The sequence below is a fragment of the Tyto alba genome, unplaced genomic scaffold (genome assembly GCF_018691265.1).
Source record: "Tyto alba isolate M040663 unplaced genomic scaffold, T.alba_DEE_v4.0 Super-Scaffold_23, whole genome shotgun sequence".
In the NCBI taxonomy this organism is placed as follows: Eukaryota; Metazoa; Chordata; class Aves; order Strigiformes; family Tytonidae; genus Tyto; species Tyto alba.
The window spans coordinates 888,669-903,951 of NW_024881297.1; the positions used below are offsets into that span (position 1 = coordinate 888,669).

The 15,283-nt window shown below is 47.9% G+C and overlaps 1 protein-coding gene across 5 annotated transcripts in view; it reads left to right on the forward strand.

Annotated features, from left to right (window-relative positions):
• Nucleotides 1-15,283, forward strand: part of SEPTIN11 (septin 11) — a 65,812-nt gene that overhangs the window by 41,161 nt on the left and 9,368 nt on the right. For 2 of the 5 annotated variants that reach the window (XM_032992391.2, XM_042796904.1), the window contains exons 7-9: nucleotides 1,197-1,365; nucleotides 6,205-6,337; nucleotides 7,378-7,565. In XM_032992391.2, coding sequence (XP_032848282.2) covers nucleotides 1,197-1,365; nucleotides 6,205-6,337; nucleotides 7,378-7,565 — 490 coding nt within the window. Of the gene's footprint in view, nucleotides 1-1,196; nucleotides 1,366-6,204; nucleotides 6,338-7,377; nucleotides 7,566-9,864; nucleotides 9,928-11,560; nucleotides 15,090-15,283 lie in introns of those variants that run through there. The other 3 variants (XM_042796902.1, XM_042796903.1, XM_042796905.1) reach the window with 3 other exon arrangements.

A 15,283-nucleotide genomic window follows, 5' to 3' on the forward strand; every position in this document is an offset into this window, starting at 1 on the left:
GCTGCCAGAGGTAGGGCTGGTTCTTGCTTTCCCAGCCAGCACTGAGAAGTACAGGGTTGAGCTGGTGGTGGTCTGCTCGCGGCTTCGGCTGTGTATCCACTTGGAGAGCAGCCCAGCAAGCTGCAGGGTAACATTCGCAGGGCAATTCAGCAAAACCGACTGAGTTTTTCTCAGTAATGGAAGCTGATCCTGGAGCAGCTTCAGATTTACTGTTTCCAGCTGTGTACACCAGAAGATAATACTGGGAATAACTCACAATTAGGAAAGAAGTTGGTATATTTGGCAAGTCTTGGACTTGACACGTATCCTGCTGGGTTCTTGCTGTTCCCAGGAAACTAGGACCAGGTAGTGGAAGAGATTTAGTTGAGTGCCAGAGAGACTTTGAATATCTGGCCCCGAGCTGCCCCTTTGCAGAGACAGCTGCTCTGGGCTGAAGGGGAGCAGCTGGAGCGCTTGCCTGTGTCCCCGGAGGCATGCTGCAGAGTTTTCCGTTAGCAGCAGAGGCGCCTGCTGCTTGCCACTGCATCCTAAAGAGAGAATTTTCCACCCCTTGTCTTTCAGCATACCCAAACTGTTTGCCTGCACTGAAGCATGCAGCCCTCTGGACGCAGGCCCTTCGCAAGCTGAACAGCTTCCTCGCCCACGGGCTGCCTGTGGCACCACAGACCCTGCTCTGGATAAAAGTTGTTATGGGAAGCCACGTTATGCTCTGTGTGCTGCCTCCCTTCAGTGCCTAGAAGCAGTGGTTTAAGGCACTTTTGTAAAGCTAGCAGGTGTGGAGGTGGTACAGCATCCCTGGTGGGGGTCTCCTCATAACCCTTCTTTTCACCGCTGCCACAAACTGAGATTTTGCTGCCCACCTGGGCCATGGTTGGTGACTTGGATTTAGAGTGGATGTGAGTGGGAAGTGAAATCGTATGTTCAGAAGGATCATCACCTTGCTGGTGCAGAAATGCATGGGGAGACGGGAGCTCTGTGACAGATGGGCAGCACGGAGATCTTGCAAATCCACTCAAAGGCCTTGAACTGGTGCCCATGGGTTGGCGTGGGATGGTTTCACCCCCAGTTCAGCAAGGCATTTTGGTGCAGGCTGGCTCAAAGTTGTGCTTGCGTACCTGAAGAGCTCTCAGGCTTGCTAAACCGGGGCCTGGATCCTGGGTTTAATGCTCTCTCTGGACGGCCTGTCTTTTTTGCAGTTGAAAATGAAAATCACTGTGACTTTGTGAAGCTGCGGGAGATGCTGATCCGAGTGAACATGGAGGACTTGAGAGAGCAGACGCACACCCGACACTATGAGCTGTACAGGCGATGCAAACTTGAAGAGATGGGATTCAAGGACACAGATCCAGACAGCAAGCCGTTCAGGTGGGAAAGCATAACTCAGGCCTCGTACAGCCAGAGAGATCAGAGGTTTTGGGGTTGCTGATATGTGCAAGAACCAGGAAGAGAATGGCCACGATCACTTAGAGCAGCTGAGATCTAAAGTGTGGCTGGGGAGGAAAACCTCCTGCAATGCAGTCTTGCCCTCAAGGCCTAGGATTTGTACAAGAGCAGCACAGGAGAAGCTTGGGTGGCTGAGAAAGCCCATTCTTGCCTTAACATTTTGAAAATGTCTGCAACCCTGCAGCAGGGCTGTTACAGGCTTTCTGGAGCCTGCAAAATGTCATGGAGTGCTTGTAGGTGATGTGTTTCGCGGGCAGAATATGACCCACTTCAGATCAACCTGGGAAGCATAGGAGGAAGAAGCACGTGTCTGCAGATCTGTCTGCACCCTGTAGCTTAAGTTGTATCAGTTTTCTTTGCACCTTGCTCTCAGTATCTCTTGCACTGCCATGAAACAGAAGCTGCTGGCCCCTGCTCTCAGGTGTGTGCTGGCCCCTGCTCTCAGGTGTGTGCTGGCCCCTGCTCTCAGGTGTGTGCTTTTCAGTCTATCTCCTACCTGTCATCTGTCAGCCAGTGCTAGCAAATGTCGAAAGGATTGGTTTCTAAATGCTCCTCCTGTCCCTCAGTGTGGAGGGCAGTTCCTCACGGGACTCTTCAAACTGTCCGTTGCTCTACGTGGGCGAGAGGCTGCTGTAAACGCAGAGCCTGCCGTGAGGACTGCTACTGTTTCCTGGCTTCTTTGTGTCCTCAGTGTCATGGAAGGGGGCATGTTTTTGTAAGATGCAGTGAGAGAGTTGGTGGTATTAGGTAATTAAGGCTTGTAAGCATGTCTGATTTGGAACAGCTAACTGATGTCTGGCTTTGTTGACTTATTGTTTCAAGCTGGGAGAATCTCATTTTGGGGTTGGGAAGTTTGTTTTTAAAAATTTTTTTGTTTCTCCAGCCTTGCTGTTGCTTTCCTAAAACCTGCGAACTGTCTAGTCTTAAGTGAAGCTTACGCTCATCTTGCCTACTGCAGTATTATGAGCTTTGTGGAGACTTGAGTGAATCTGAATAGCAAGTTCATTAAATCACTTCAGGAATTCCTCCTGACACTTTTTGCCCTTGGAGTGGGGCAGGGTTTGAGATGGTCAGCTTCCCCCTTTCCCCCACTGCAGACCGGCCTGTGTGTTGCAGCCAGCTTGCTCGACTACAAGTCAGGGCAGTGTACAGTCACTGGGCTTGAGAAGGGCGGCTGTGTCCGTGCTGAAGGTGAAGGCAACTCGCGTGTTGAGGTATAACTGGTTACCACAGGGGAGATCCTGAGATAAATGTTGTTGTTGACCCCCCGAAGAGCTTTTCACAGCTGGTCCAAGGTGCACTGTGAAGAGGGTGCCGTGATCTGATGCTTGAAGTTTGGCTTTTTACTAAAGACAGAGTTTACGCTCTGGCAGCTTTGTTGGTCTGAAGCCCAAGTCATTAACCAGGGACAACAGCTGTGTGGGAATTTGGGAGGGAGTGTGTTTGTTCTCCTTTCATTTCCTGTTTCCCATTCCTCCCCAGCTTTTCCCCAATAAATGCACCCGCTGCCTTAGCAGCATCCCACGCTCCTCTCTGCCCCAAGGGAAGTTAGTCAGAATTAAGTGTGTACCAGGGTGGATTTACCCCCGTAACACACGTGTGTCAAGAATTAGTGGGCCAGTCCCCGAGACGGCAGCCGGGCAGCTGGCTTGTGCAGATCGCCACGGACGTGGTTCACCTCTCATACTCAACAGGGGAAAGCCGGGTGGGCTCCAGAGCAGAAACCAGAGTGGGAGCCTTGGGTTCATGTTTTGGGAAAACAGCACTCTGTGGTGAGCTGAGCAAGGTCTGCGCTACACCATGGCGTTTGCATCGGTTCGGGGTTTTATTTGTGACTTGCTGAGTTTATGTAGCTGTGTTTCTTTTGCAGCACAGAAACTCTGCTGGAATCAGTCGAGCCCAGTTCTGTTACTAAGCCCGAGTGTGAAGCTTTATTGGATTTCCTTTCTGGAGAGCAATGGCTTAAGATGGGCTCAGCCCTTCCCTATGAGGAATCTGAGGAATTTCCATTGCTTCCTGTACACGAGGCCTCTTTAGACCAAGCTATAAGTAGAAAGGAAATGAAAACGTACAGAATTTCTCCATCTGGTATGTGCTAGTTCAGAACAGTTCACTCTGGGTGCCTCCTCCCTCCAATAAACAAACAAAACCCATGATCCCAAGCTGTTTGGCTGAGGCTGATGTATGTCTGAAATGAGGAAAACAGTAGGTTTGGTTCTTTCTGTTTTTCCTTCTGAGGCCAGGGATCAAAAGCATGCCTTTCCCCCGGGTCTGGGCCCTGGGAGCCGCAGGGACCACCGCTCTTCGGCCAGGAGCAGGGAGCCTTTTCTAAATCCCGGGGTGAGCAGGGCAAAAGACCCCAGCAAACCATTGGTGCTGTGTAGGCGCTTGCACGAGGTGTGAAAAAGGGAGGCTGGCGGTGGTTGTGAGACCCACCTTGCTGACAAAGAGCCCCCACCGCTTGTCCAAGCTGCAGGAGGTGAGGAGGGAGCACCAGTGCCCCTGTGAGGCATCTGCCCCGTGAAATGGGGTCCTCTGTACGAAGACCCTTCTGCTGCCCTGCATCTGTGGGCTGGTTTCTCTGCTGCTCTGGTTAATTTTCTCAAAATACTTTTTTTTTACATTATTTTATTTGCAAGGGCATCAGTCGGTGTGTGGGTGTGTGTTGGGAAAGAGAGTTACTCTTGTAATCTAGGTTCATAAGTTTGTATACTTAAAAAGCAAATTCCTTTGTCATCTTTGTCTGTGAGAAGCTGCAGGGATCCCAGTCGGTTTGGACTGTTATTCCTTAGGGCTCTAAGTGGTTTTTCTCATATGCAGCCTGGAGTTGCTGGGCCAGTTTCTCTGAGAACTTTGCTTCTCTGGAGGTCGGAGTCACTTCAGTAGAGAATTAAGCTTTCTGGTTTTAGGTTAGTGGTAAATCTTTAAGCTTGAGGCTGGGATTAGCTTTGAATCTGGTACAATTTAACAGCAAGCCCCTGCCACCCTTGCTCCTGCCAGCCTTCTCCTGCTTGCCTGTCTCCCAGCATTGTGTTTTTGGAAATGAGCTTTGCAAGAAATTGTTTGCAGTACAGGACACGATTAGCAGTGTGCAGAGTTTTCAGTTTTGGTCCGTAAGGCTTTGCTGCTCCCTAGTATAGTGTGTCATTAATTGCAGATTCAATTTTTGCTCCTTGAGCAGTGAAGGCTGATCTGCCCTCAGGGTTTTCCTAGGCTCTAGCCAGATCTTTCAGAAGGTTTTATGACCCTAAGTTTCACTGTCCACAGTCAGAGGATTAAATCCAAGGCTGAATTTTAGGGAGGTTTTGTTTCACATCTCCTGATGTGTATCTGCTGTGAGTGGTCTGGTCCTTGATCTAGTCAAGAATCCAAAGATGCCTTTTGCCCTGTTTTCCCATGAAAAGATTTTTGTCATTTGTAGACTCAGCTTTTTTGCTTCTATGTGTGGGAAGCTGGCATGGTCAGCTGGAATCGTGTGATTCCTGCAGCGTGGCCAGTGCAGTGCAAGAACAGCTCTGGGCATCCTTTCTGTGAAATATTTTATGAAGCAACTGAAGTGCCCATCGATTAGCAGCATTAAATGCAAGAGTTGCATTTATCTGTCAAGTTTTGTAAGTTTTGTTCCCCAGTTAAACACTCTCCCAACATCCCCCCCCAAATAATTAAAAAACCAAAACAAAAATAAAACCAAACAAGCTTAACAGCAACAACAAAAACAACAAAACAAAACAGAAAAGCCACCAAAACCTCCACCACATGCCAAGAAAGGCAAAAGCTTGGCTTTGATGGGATTAAGATGTTCCACTAGCTCAGTGGTTAAAGGGTTCTGTAGGCGCATGGATGCAATGTATCTGTGTGATATCAGTGGAGTTTTTTGTTGAAAAAAAAATGCATTTTCCAAAAAGCATCTTGGGGGAAATAGTTATCATTCCCACACTATCATTATGGCTGAAATTTCTAAATCCATTTAAGGAATAAAATGAAGAGGAATTTGGCATCCAGAGTTCCTAAGAGGATCTGAAAATCTCAGAGGTGCATGGACAACATATTTTGTGTCCCAAATCTTTGCTGCGGTATCTCAGTACTGGGGAAATAAAGGAATGCCAAGAAGTAGAGGGGGAATAAAGGAATGAAGGAATCCAGCAATGTGGTTATTTGGGGGAGGAATGCTGCTGCTTGTTTGCAAAGGCTTCGCCTCCCTTGACAGCTAAAGGAAAAAGAGAAGTCTCCCGAGGTGGCTTGATCCTAAATAAGCCCCTGATCTGAATCTGTTAGCAGAGAGTAGTGGAAACTAGGTTTGCTGTGTGACAGTGTTATGCTTAATGAATGACATAAAGCTGGATTTTGCACGCTGATGTGCCCGTGTCTGTTCCACACACCTTGTGCTCCAAATGAAGAGATTCGGGACCAACAGTGGGAGAAGGTGCGACTCAAGGCGATCACAAGCCGTGTTGGCATCAGGGATTGCTGTAGATGCTGATGTAGCGGCTGTTTATTTTTTGAGGACAGTAATCCTGCCCGCTAAGTGACTTACAGGGTCCTGAACAGTGTGCTTAGGTTTTTTCTCTAGACAGTTTGTCTGCCACTGCTGCCACCTAGCAAGCTGGGACTGGTTTTGGTGGAGGTGATGATGCCTCTGTTGTGGTGAGGGACCTCGGGCAATGTTTTGTGACAAGACAATGTGGTAAGGTCACCAAAGGCTGGAAACCCATGGCTGTGCTTGAAATGCAGCGCTGACTGTTTTTTCTGTGTTTTTAACAGTCTCCAAGAGACTTACGAAGCAAAGAGGAACGAATTTCTGGGTGAGCTTCAGAAGAAGGAGGATGAAATGAGGCAGATGTTTGTCATGCGGGTGAAGGAGAAGGAAGCAGAGCTGAAGGAAGCAGAGAAAGATGTGAGTATATTGTAACTCGAAGACTATGTTGTGAGGGTTTAGGCTGGGGCTTTTCCAAGAGAGCCTTGGGAAGGTGAGCATCCAGATTCCAACATCTGTCCTGCGAAGGTGCTTACTGTGCATAAACAGTCTCAAGAAGCAGCTGTGAACTAGTTTCCCAGTCCTGCCACAGACTTGTGGTGCGACCTCATCACACAAGTCCTCTGCCACTTTCCTGTGCCTGTAAAATGGAGCCAGGGGTATTCCCTGATTTTGGGTGGCTGGGGGAGGATATATACCATGGAGCGTGTGGGAGGTGCTGCAGTGTGACAGTAGCTGCGGCTACGTAGCCCGCAGAAGTGCCAGCCTTGCTGTGCTGTGGGAGTCCTCTCTGCTCTCCCACCTCTTCCGTCTCCTCCGAAGGAGAGAGTAAGTTTACATGTTGATTTGCAGTGGGTTTTCAGGTGTGGTACAGCAGTCACACCTTACTGGAGACCTTCAGTAAGTAGATGAGGACTTCTCAGAGGGCAGCGAGTCCCTCTCAGGATAGTTGTAGAGGGAGTGACAGAGCTCTTAGAGAGCTGCCCTACCAGCCCCTTGCTCAGGGTGCGTGGGTCAGCGCTGATTACTGTGGGACAGAGAAAATGCAGATGTCCTGCTGGGGGAGGGAGCTGGGCCTCACGGAGGAGTGTGTGCTTCTACAGAGGTCCAGAGAAGAGCCCCAGAGAAGCAGATCGCCCCGAATGGCCACGTTTTCTTGCTTTGCATGGGAGAGTCTGCTAGGTACAAAGCAGTTGAGGGATGGAACATGGGGGTTTGGAAGCGTCCAGAGACCTGTCATGTTCCTACAGCAGCTTAAACTCCCGCCATCTGTGTGTGCCAGGGTGTGTTAATTGCTGAGCTTTTCTCACAGACTCAGGCATGCTTGGGGCAGGCCAGTGACTCATTATTAATGCAGCGAGGCCTCGGTGCCAGCGGAACCGCGTCGGGCATCGCTACCAGTAATTGGGGTGAAACGTTCTCCTCTTCCCGTCCAATTCTCACTGTCTCTGTCCTGGCAGCTTCACGAAAAGTTTGACCATCTAAAGAGGACTCACCAAGAAGAGAAGAAAAAAGTGGAAGACAAAAAGAAGGAACTTGAGGAAGAGCTGAACAACTTTCAAAAGAAGAAGGCAGCGGCTCAGCTATTACAGTCACAGGCTCAGCAGGCAGGTTCTCAACAAACCAAGAAAGACAAGGACAAGAAAAAGTAAGCGGATGTCACCCACATCCTTTGTAGGGTTTATTACAGTTTGGGAGGTTGTTTTTTCTTTCTTGCTGCATGCCTGTATTTGCTTTTCCCAATTACCAGACTGGAAACTGGGCTTTTATCAGCCTGATCAAATAAAATATTTTTTTCTAAAGGGTGGGCCAGGGACATGATCTGAATTTTTCTCCAGAAGAGTACCATCTAATTTTATGTTGAAGTCTGACTGGTATGGGAGAGCAGCTGGACGGTAGAGGTTTGACCTGTGATCTGTCTGGCATCTTCTGGAACAGCTCTGTGATGTTCTGGACTCAGATTTATCTGCCTGAGCCAAAATTATTAAGGGAGTCTCTACCCGTCCTTTCCTTCATCCAAGAGTAGTCTCCCATTCCCATTTCTCAAGGTTGCAGTTCTAAGTAGGAGTAGATGAGAAACTAAAACCACCATGCTATTTTTACATGGGAAATGCTACTGCCAAAAGTGAATACTTGGAAGCTTGCTTTGCAGACAAGAAGTTTTGTTTTGGTTTTGTTTTGTTTTGTTGTTTTTTTTGAAAAAAAAAAAAAAAATTACTATGGTACCATGATTGCAGGTAGATGGCATTTGTGGTTGTATCGAGTTGACATAATAAGCTAAGAAACCCATAGCTTTTAGTAAAGATAATGGCACTGTTTTCTACTATTTTATATTTGTATGCTAGGAGTATAATCCTATACCCTCCAGTAGTCTGAGATTCCAGCAACTAAATAGGCACTAAGTGTATCTGTGGACAGAGTCTGTCCCATGGCCAGTGTTTAGAGGTGGGACTTTCAGGTGTGCTCAGTTTGGACCTAGCTCTGCTTCTGTGGAAGCTGGAGGAGCATTGCCGTTGACTTGGGCTCAGACTTAAGTCACTGCTGAGCTCTGCTGAAAACCCTGAGCTCCGGATCGATCCAAATTGACGTAACCTCCTTCTCGCAGCCTGCACGTGGAGGTGGCTACTCTTAGCTTGCTGTTAGTGCAAGAGACCCCTATTTATTACATGATCCTGGCTACTTCACCGTGTTTTAAAAAACAAAACGCAAGGGCCACTTAGATGTGATACGTGCAGTGAAGCCAGACAAACCTTGCGGAGGTGAAGTAGACGGCGTGCGGCTTGTTTGTGTAGCGCAGCAAGGCAGGTTGCTGTAACGGAGGCTGCTTTGAGGCCTCCTGCCGTAATTCCCATTCGCTCTTTCCGCACCTAGTAAGGGGATACCCGTGCAAGGCCCTTCTGGATCATCTGTGGTAACGGCGCTAGCTGATAACTAGTTGGGAAAGCTGTAAAGATGGTAATGCAGCAAATCTCACTGGAAAGCGCTGCTTTAGCCCCCCCCACCGACAGTTCCACGCGTCTCTTAATAGCTGACAGCGAAGGGGTGCAATCCTTAGGCTCTGACGGGGTAACCTACTCGATGCACGCTAAGCCATCACTGCTGAAAGAACCAAAATGCTAGTAGGGATGCGGTATAGACACCTGTCTCCCTTGCTAACCTGTGAAGTTAAGCCAGGCCTGAGCTGCCTTACAGTGTGAGCCTCTGAGGTTCTGTCGTACGGCGTAGATACTCGTACCTTTTCACACTTCGGGAAGTTACGCTGACGCTCACTGCATGTCCCCAGTCTCTACTGCTGGTTCCGTGCCCGTCATTTGTTGCTTCTGCCCCTGGCTTCCCCGGGGAAGGTGGGGAGAGCACAGGGCCAGTTCCTCAGCTGATGTAAATTGATGTAGCTCCTATGGAGCTGTGCTGCTTTATGCTAACTGAGAACCTGGCCTTCGGCACCCGCTGAAATGCCTGGAGTGCTTGTGTGCTGCATGCTCTGCTTGGGTAAAGGAATCATTGCAGACCGATCAGTGTCGTGCTGAGCTGTAGAAACGGGACGTGTGGGCAGCTAACCTCCAAGCACACCGCAATACCGCTCTGCGACGACGCCCGTCAGCAGGACGGGCTGAAACACCGGTCTTCTCTCATGTGAGAATTCAGACATGGTGACCTGTTGCCAAAAAAGACGAGAAAATCTGTGAAGACCCTTTTTTCTTACCTTTTAAACAGAGTTGGTAGCTTAATATTTTTCAGAACTCTGCAGTCAGTTTTTTCACCTCTTAGATATGAGACCAGTGCAGTACGTAACGGTCTGGGGAGTTTTGTAACTTTTGTTAGTCAGTCTTAGCTACTACTTGCTTCTATGAAGTTGGCTGGCACATGCACAATGTTGTGGGTGTGATACATGGATGTTTCTAGCCACTGTGACAAACCCAGTTTCTGCTTTGCTGATGCATTCACAGAAATCCTGTCATGAGGAACGTGCACGTGTTTTAGTGTGTCCTGTCAGTGTTGCTCCACACCAGGTGCTGTAACCGCTTCAAATGTTCTTTAGTGTCTGAATTACTAACGGAGGCTTTAAAGGGAAATGCGGATGCTTCTGCCTGGTAGCACACCTTGGTTTTTCTAAAGGCTTTAAGTTTCTCCTTGCACGCTAACGAAAAGCTGCAGTTTGTGTAGGTAAGGCTTTCAACCTTTCTCTGTGCTGACATGGTGGTTCTTGTGCAGTTGCCAGAGGAAATCCTTGCCATGCACGATCCTTGTAGCCTCCCCAGAAATGAATTCATGGCAATGCTTTTTTCTCAAGGTGGGATCAGATTTCTCCAACTTGGACAACAGAGACTTTCTGCTGTGCTGTGCAAGCTGGAGGGAAGGCTTGGGGTGAAATCTGCTGCTGGCCAAACTCCATGAGGGAGAACTTGGCCCTTTGATTTCCAGACTATTCCCATAGGAACAACTTGTCTTTTTATACATTTTTTTTGTAATACATTTCTCAGATTCCTGTAGTTTATGCTTTTTTTTTTCATCTAAAATTGTTGCAGCTCTGGCCTGATGACAGAAATGTGCTGTTTTCGGGACAGCTCATCTGTGTACCTCAGACACTTGTGTGACTGTAGAATAGACACGTGCTCAAGTACTTCCCTGAATGTGGGGCTGAGCATACTTATCAAGCCCCCCGCCATAATTTCAGGATGGGACTGTGCTTCAAACCTGAACAATCTGGAGATGGTTCCTGGCAGTGGACTTGGCAAAACCAAATAGGAGCAGCAAATGGCCGCCTGGTGCTTGCCTGTTGTTTGGTAGATGGCCACATGCATGCCTCAACACATGCTGTTGTGTTACTAGCTCATCCTCAACCCCCCCCCCCCCCCCCCAGGAGCCGGGGCCATCTGTTTGGGCTCTGTTTCTGTTTATTTCAAGCTACTTCTGAAAACCAGATGAAAACCTTTTTTTTTTTTTTTCCCCGTTTCCTTTCAATATAGTAGTTTCCAGTCTGGTGTGACTGGTCTGGCCACCATGGGCCGTGCTTAGTCCCAAAGCAGTCCCTGAGCTCTAACACGCAGCCATGTCCTGAGCCGTAACACCCATTTCAGGTCCCGGCCCACCACCCTGTAACAAGAAGGGTTTGTTGCCGTCCGAAGGGTCTGACTTGGGTCTGAAAGCTGATGTGCTGAAGTGCTGGGAGACATGGGGGGTGCCCAGGGCTGAGAGGACCCGAGTTTGGGTCAAGGCTGAGCACGCAGCCTTCTGCAGGAGCGCCCGTGTGAAGTAACCCAAACTGGACACCTGCAGCCATCCCCCCCCAGCCACGCACATCCCCCAAAAATGAAGCTTAAAGACACCAACCGCTCTGTGGTTACAGAGTGTAACCTTGACTAACTTATGCGGTTGGATGTTCAGTACTTCTGCCCCCTCAGTTTTTCTTTTTGCTTTTGCTTGTCATAGGCTGGAGTAGAGCCCAGCCCTGAGGTTTGATTCCTTTATAATTCCATAATCCATCTGCATGCCCACCCACCAGAGCTGGTTGCTGGTGTTGGCTCTCCAAGCTTTCCTTGATTTTGTCTTGGTTTTTTTGGTTTTGTTTTTTTTTTTTTTTTTTCCATTTTGAGTTCAATTATTGCTAACTTTTTTGTTTTTTGTTCTTTTTTTAACTTGCAGTGCAAGCTTCACATAAAGCCTGTCAAGCCAAGGATGTTCCTGCATTCACCTGCTTTTGCAGTAATGTGTCTCTGCCATCTGTTTTCTTTCTTTTTTCTTTTTTTTTTTTTTTTTTTTTTCCCATTTTTTTTAACATGAATAACTATTAACTCATCTAATAACATAGTGGGAACAAGGAGGAGGAAGGATTGGGTACAGGACTGTATGCAACTGGAAGTTCAGGGGTGGGTGGAGGGGCAAGGAAACTATACCATGTATTTTTCTCATCAAAACCAGCAGCAGTAAATCATTCCTGGCCCCAAATTTGAACTGAGAGTCCGGGCTGGATGTCAGCAGCCCGGGTGAGCATTGTTGACTGGATCAGGTCCTCGGTGCTGCTGGCCTACCCAGCTCTCGGAGGGCTGGTAGCCGTAGCCCTGTGCTGAAGGGCTCCTTGGTTCTGCAGAAACCAGCCTCGGGGAATTCCTGCTCTACGAGGGTCACAGCCCAGTCCCCGGCGTGGCCAGACCCCGGGGTTTAGTCTTGACCCACGTTCCTTCAGTAGTTAATGCATTAGAGCAGCCCCAGTCCCGCTGCTGGGGGAGAGGGAGGGGGGTATGTGTGTATAGATAACAAAAGTTTAACTCACCTTGCATGCCATTACACTTGCATGATACTTGTGTTTATTAGTCCCTGGTTTTGTTGTCTGACTTGATTGTACTAGTTGGCTTGGATTTATTGTCATGTGCTGGCCTATTTTTACAGCCACCCTTCCAGCTCAGTGTAGTAGCTACCTGCTGAACACTGCGGTGGGAGCTGAGCGGCCGCTGCAGGTGCCTGGGAGAAGGACCATGGCTGGTTACTGCTTTCCATGTATTACTTGCCTGACCGTAACCTTTGAAACCTCACTTAAAATAGTACCCGGTTTCCAATGTGCACAATCTTAGCAAGACTTAGCAGCCCTTTTGGCATCAAATGCCTGGGCAGGGGGGGAGGACGTAGCCTCCGGGAGGATTCCTGCACACACTTAAGCACAGACTTCAGAGCTGCGGGATCCCGAATTTCATGTGAAGGGAGAGAGGGTGCCCGGGCACACATTCCCCGTGCTTCCTCCTCCCCAGCCCTCCGGCACCACGGGCAACGTCCCATCTAGACATCCCTCGAGCATGCAAAGGAGATTTAGTGCAAGCCAGGCCCCGCTCTGTGGCCAGTGCGGGGTGGAAATGGGTCTGTTTAACGTGCATTTTCTATGCCATCGCTTTTTGGATAGAGTCTTCTCTTCCTTCCCAAGAAGTGGCGAGCCATGCTTACCTTCCAACTTCTGCATTTCTTTCTCTTCTGCTGATGTTCAGCCAGCGTTTCCGCTGCTCCTAGCTAAGTGGTCTGTTTCTTTCTTTAAAGCATTCTTAAAATAACTCTTTCCACCTAAGTCTCATGCACTGCAGTTCTTTGCTTGTTTCCAGCATAGAATTTCTTTCCTCTCTCGGGGGGGGGAGGGAAAAAAAAAAAAAAAAAAAAAAGGCAGAATTATCATCTTTTCTGAAGTATTGGATTGGGAAGTGTGTCTGGGGGTTAGCTTTTGGGTTGTCTTGCTTTTTAACCCTTGCTGCTTAAACATGGCTTTGGGAAGAAGATATCTAAATATGATGTCTTGGACAGACAGCAAAAATTGATTGGAGATAAAGAAGTTGGAAATAAAGTAGTTGAGCCTTTTCTGTTTTTTTCTTCAGTTGTTTTGTTGTTTTTATTTTGTTTTGTTCTGGTTTGTTTTGTTGTTTTTGTTTTGTTTTTTTTTTTTAATCACACCTCCTGGTTTTATCAACCATGATGCACTTTCTGTCAAGTTACATAGGTTTGCTATGGGGTTGTTTGGAAAAATGAAACTATGGTTCTGGTGGCTTCTGGCAATCCCGGCTTTAAAATTTTGACTTATCAAGGAAGAAATTTGGTTCTTGGCATGAGGTTTTTTTTACAGTCGCATCATATGCACATCACTGAATGCTCATGGCGGTATGCTTTGTTTCAGCTGTCTCTGTACATGTCCTCTTTTTAATTACCAGCATATTGTGCCAAGTAGAAAAAATTTTAACATTTATTTTTCCTGCTTCATTTAACAGCCCTTTCAAGGGATGCTTGGCAGGGGAAATCAGCTGAGTCTAGCTATATATATTTTAAAAGAATTTTTTTTTTTTTTTTTAACAGAAAGCTGTGACCAAGTGCATCAATGTATTTTTGGTTGAGTTTCTTTCTCCAGCAAAAAGCCAGCTGTTTTGTAGAGAAACCAGGAATAAACGGTAAACTTGCAAAAGCTAAAGGTACTGGTTGTTTTTTTGCCGAAGGAGATGTTAATGACTTTTTTTCTCCTTGACCCCCCTGGGCCATGTTTAGCCTGTTGCTGCTGCACTTATTTCTTTTCTTTACTTACGCCTTTTTTCACAGTAGCCCCTGACTCTGCATGGAGTAAATGATACACTCAAATCTAGTTGGATGCGCTTCCACCTTTGCATGTAAGTACAGTAGTAAGGGACTCACCATTTCTGCCTCACTACTGACATGAAACCAGGTGTGTGTTTCTGGGGAGTTCTTTAAGTCCGCTTACTTACGAGTGGCACGGTTAAAGCGACTTGAAAACTTTCTGCAATAACCTGCTTTTGCCGAGAGGTTGCCGAGAGGCCGTAGGGAGCACGACACCTTGCTGGAGCGGCTCTGCAGCCTCGGACGTGCACTGGGCAGCGATGGTAACGGGCTGCCAGGTCCTGGGGCGGCGTGCCAGCCGTAGAATAATGTAAAGGAGCAGGAAGGCACGCGTAAAGGTGTGTTTTCTGGGTTGAGGGTGTGCCCGGGGCCTGGGATGAGCCCCAGGAGTGGGAAAACGAACCAGAGGGAGGTCGCTGAGAGGGGCGGCGGGTGCTCTGTAGAGGTGGGCACGCGTGTGTCTGGCAGCCAGCCGAAAAGGCGGAGGTGACTAAGGGTTCGCTCCCCCCAAACCTCGCTGGGGTCGCCCACTCGCCTTCCGGGAGGGCAGTAAGAGGGGAGGAGCCCGGGGAGCCTGTGGCCGTTAAATGCATCGCCTTGCATCTCCTGCGGCGCGGGGTGCTGCCGGGGAGGGGGGAGCAGTGACTGGCACCCACCCCCGGCTCCTCTGCTGCCTGAGAACTGCAACTCGGGTCAAACCCTCTGCGCCCCTTGGACGGCTTGAAGTCCCGTCAAGGAGATGCATATCTCTGTGTCTCTCTTTATCCACGTCTTTATTTAACATGACCAGTGTTTCTCCGGGTAGCTCTCATTCTGCTTCTCCTAAAATGTCCAAGTGAGAATGGAAATGTCTTTTTGTGTGTGATCATATCGGATATGTCCATTTGAATCCAGTTACCGTTTGCCCTTCTAAGATGTTACAAGAGTGTGTATTTGTCTCTTCTCCGAGGACCCTGGTTGCATTTGCAGTATACGATGTCCGTGATGCTCTCATCAGCGTGTATCAGCATGGAACTGTACAAATATTATGAAGGGTTTTTTTAATTAACAGAAAATAAAGCTGTGAACAGCGGTAGAAATATTGTATTTGTATACATTTTTAATATCCTGATTGCCTTAAACTATAGATGTAGAACTTTATTACCTTGCTATTTGAAAATAACCCATGTTTGTAACTAAATAATTGTGTAACCTACATACAGTGTTAATGCAAATTATATGTATGCATCTGTTAGATATTGTCACTTTATTTGATGTTAAAAATATTTC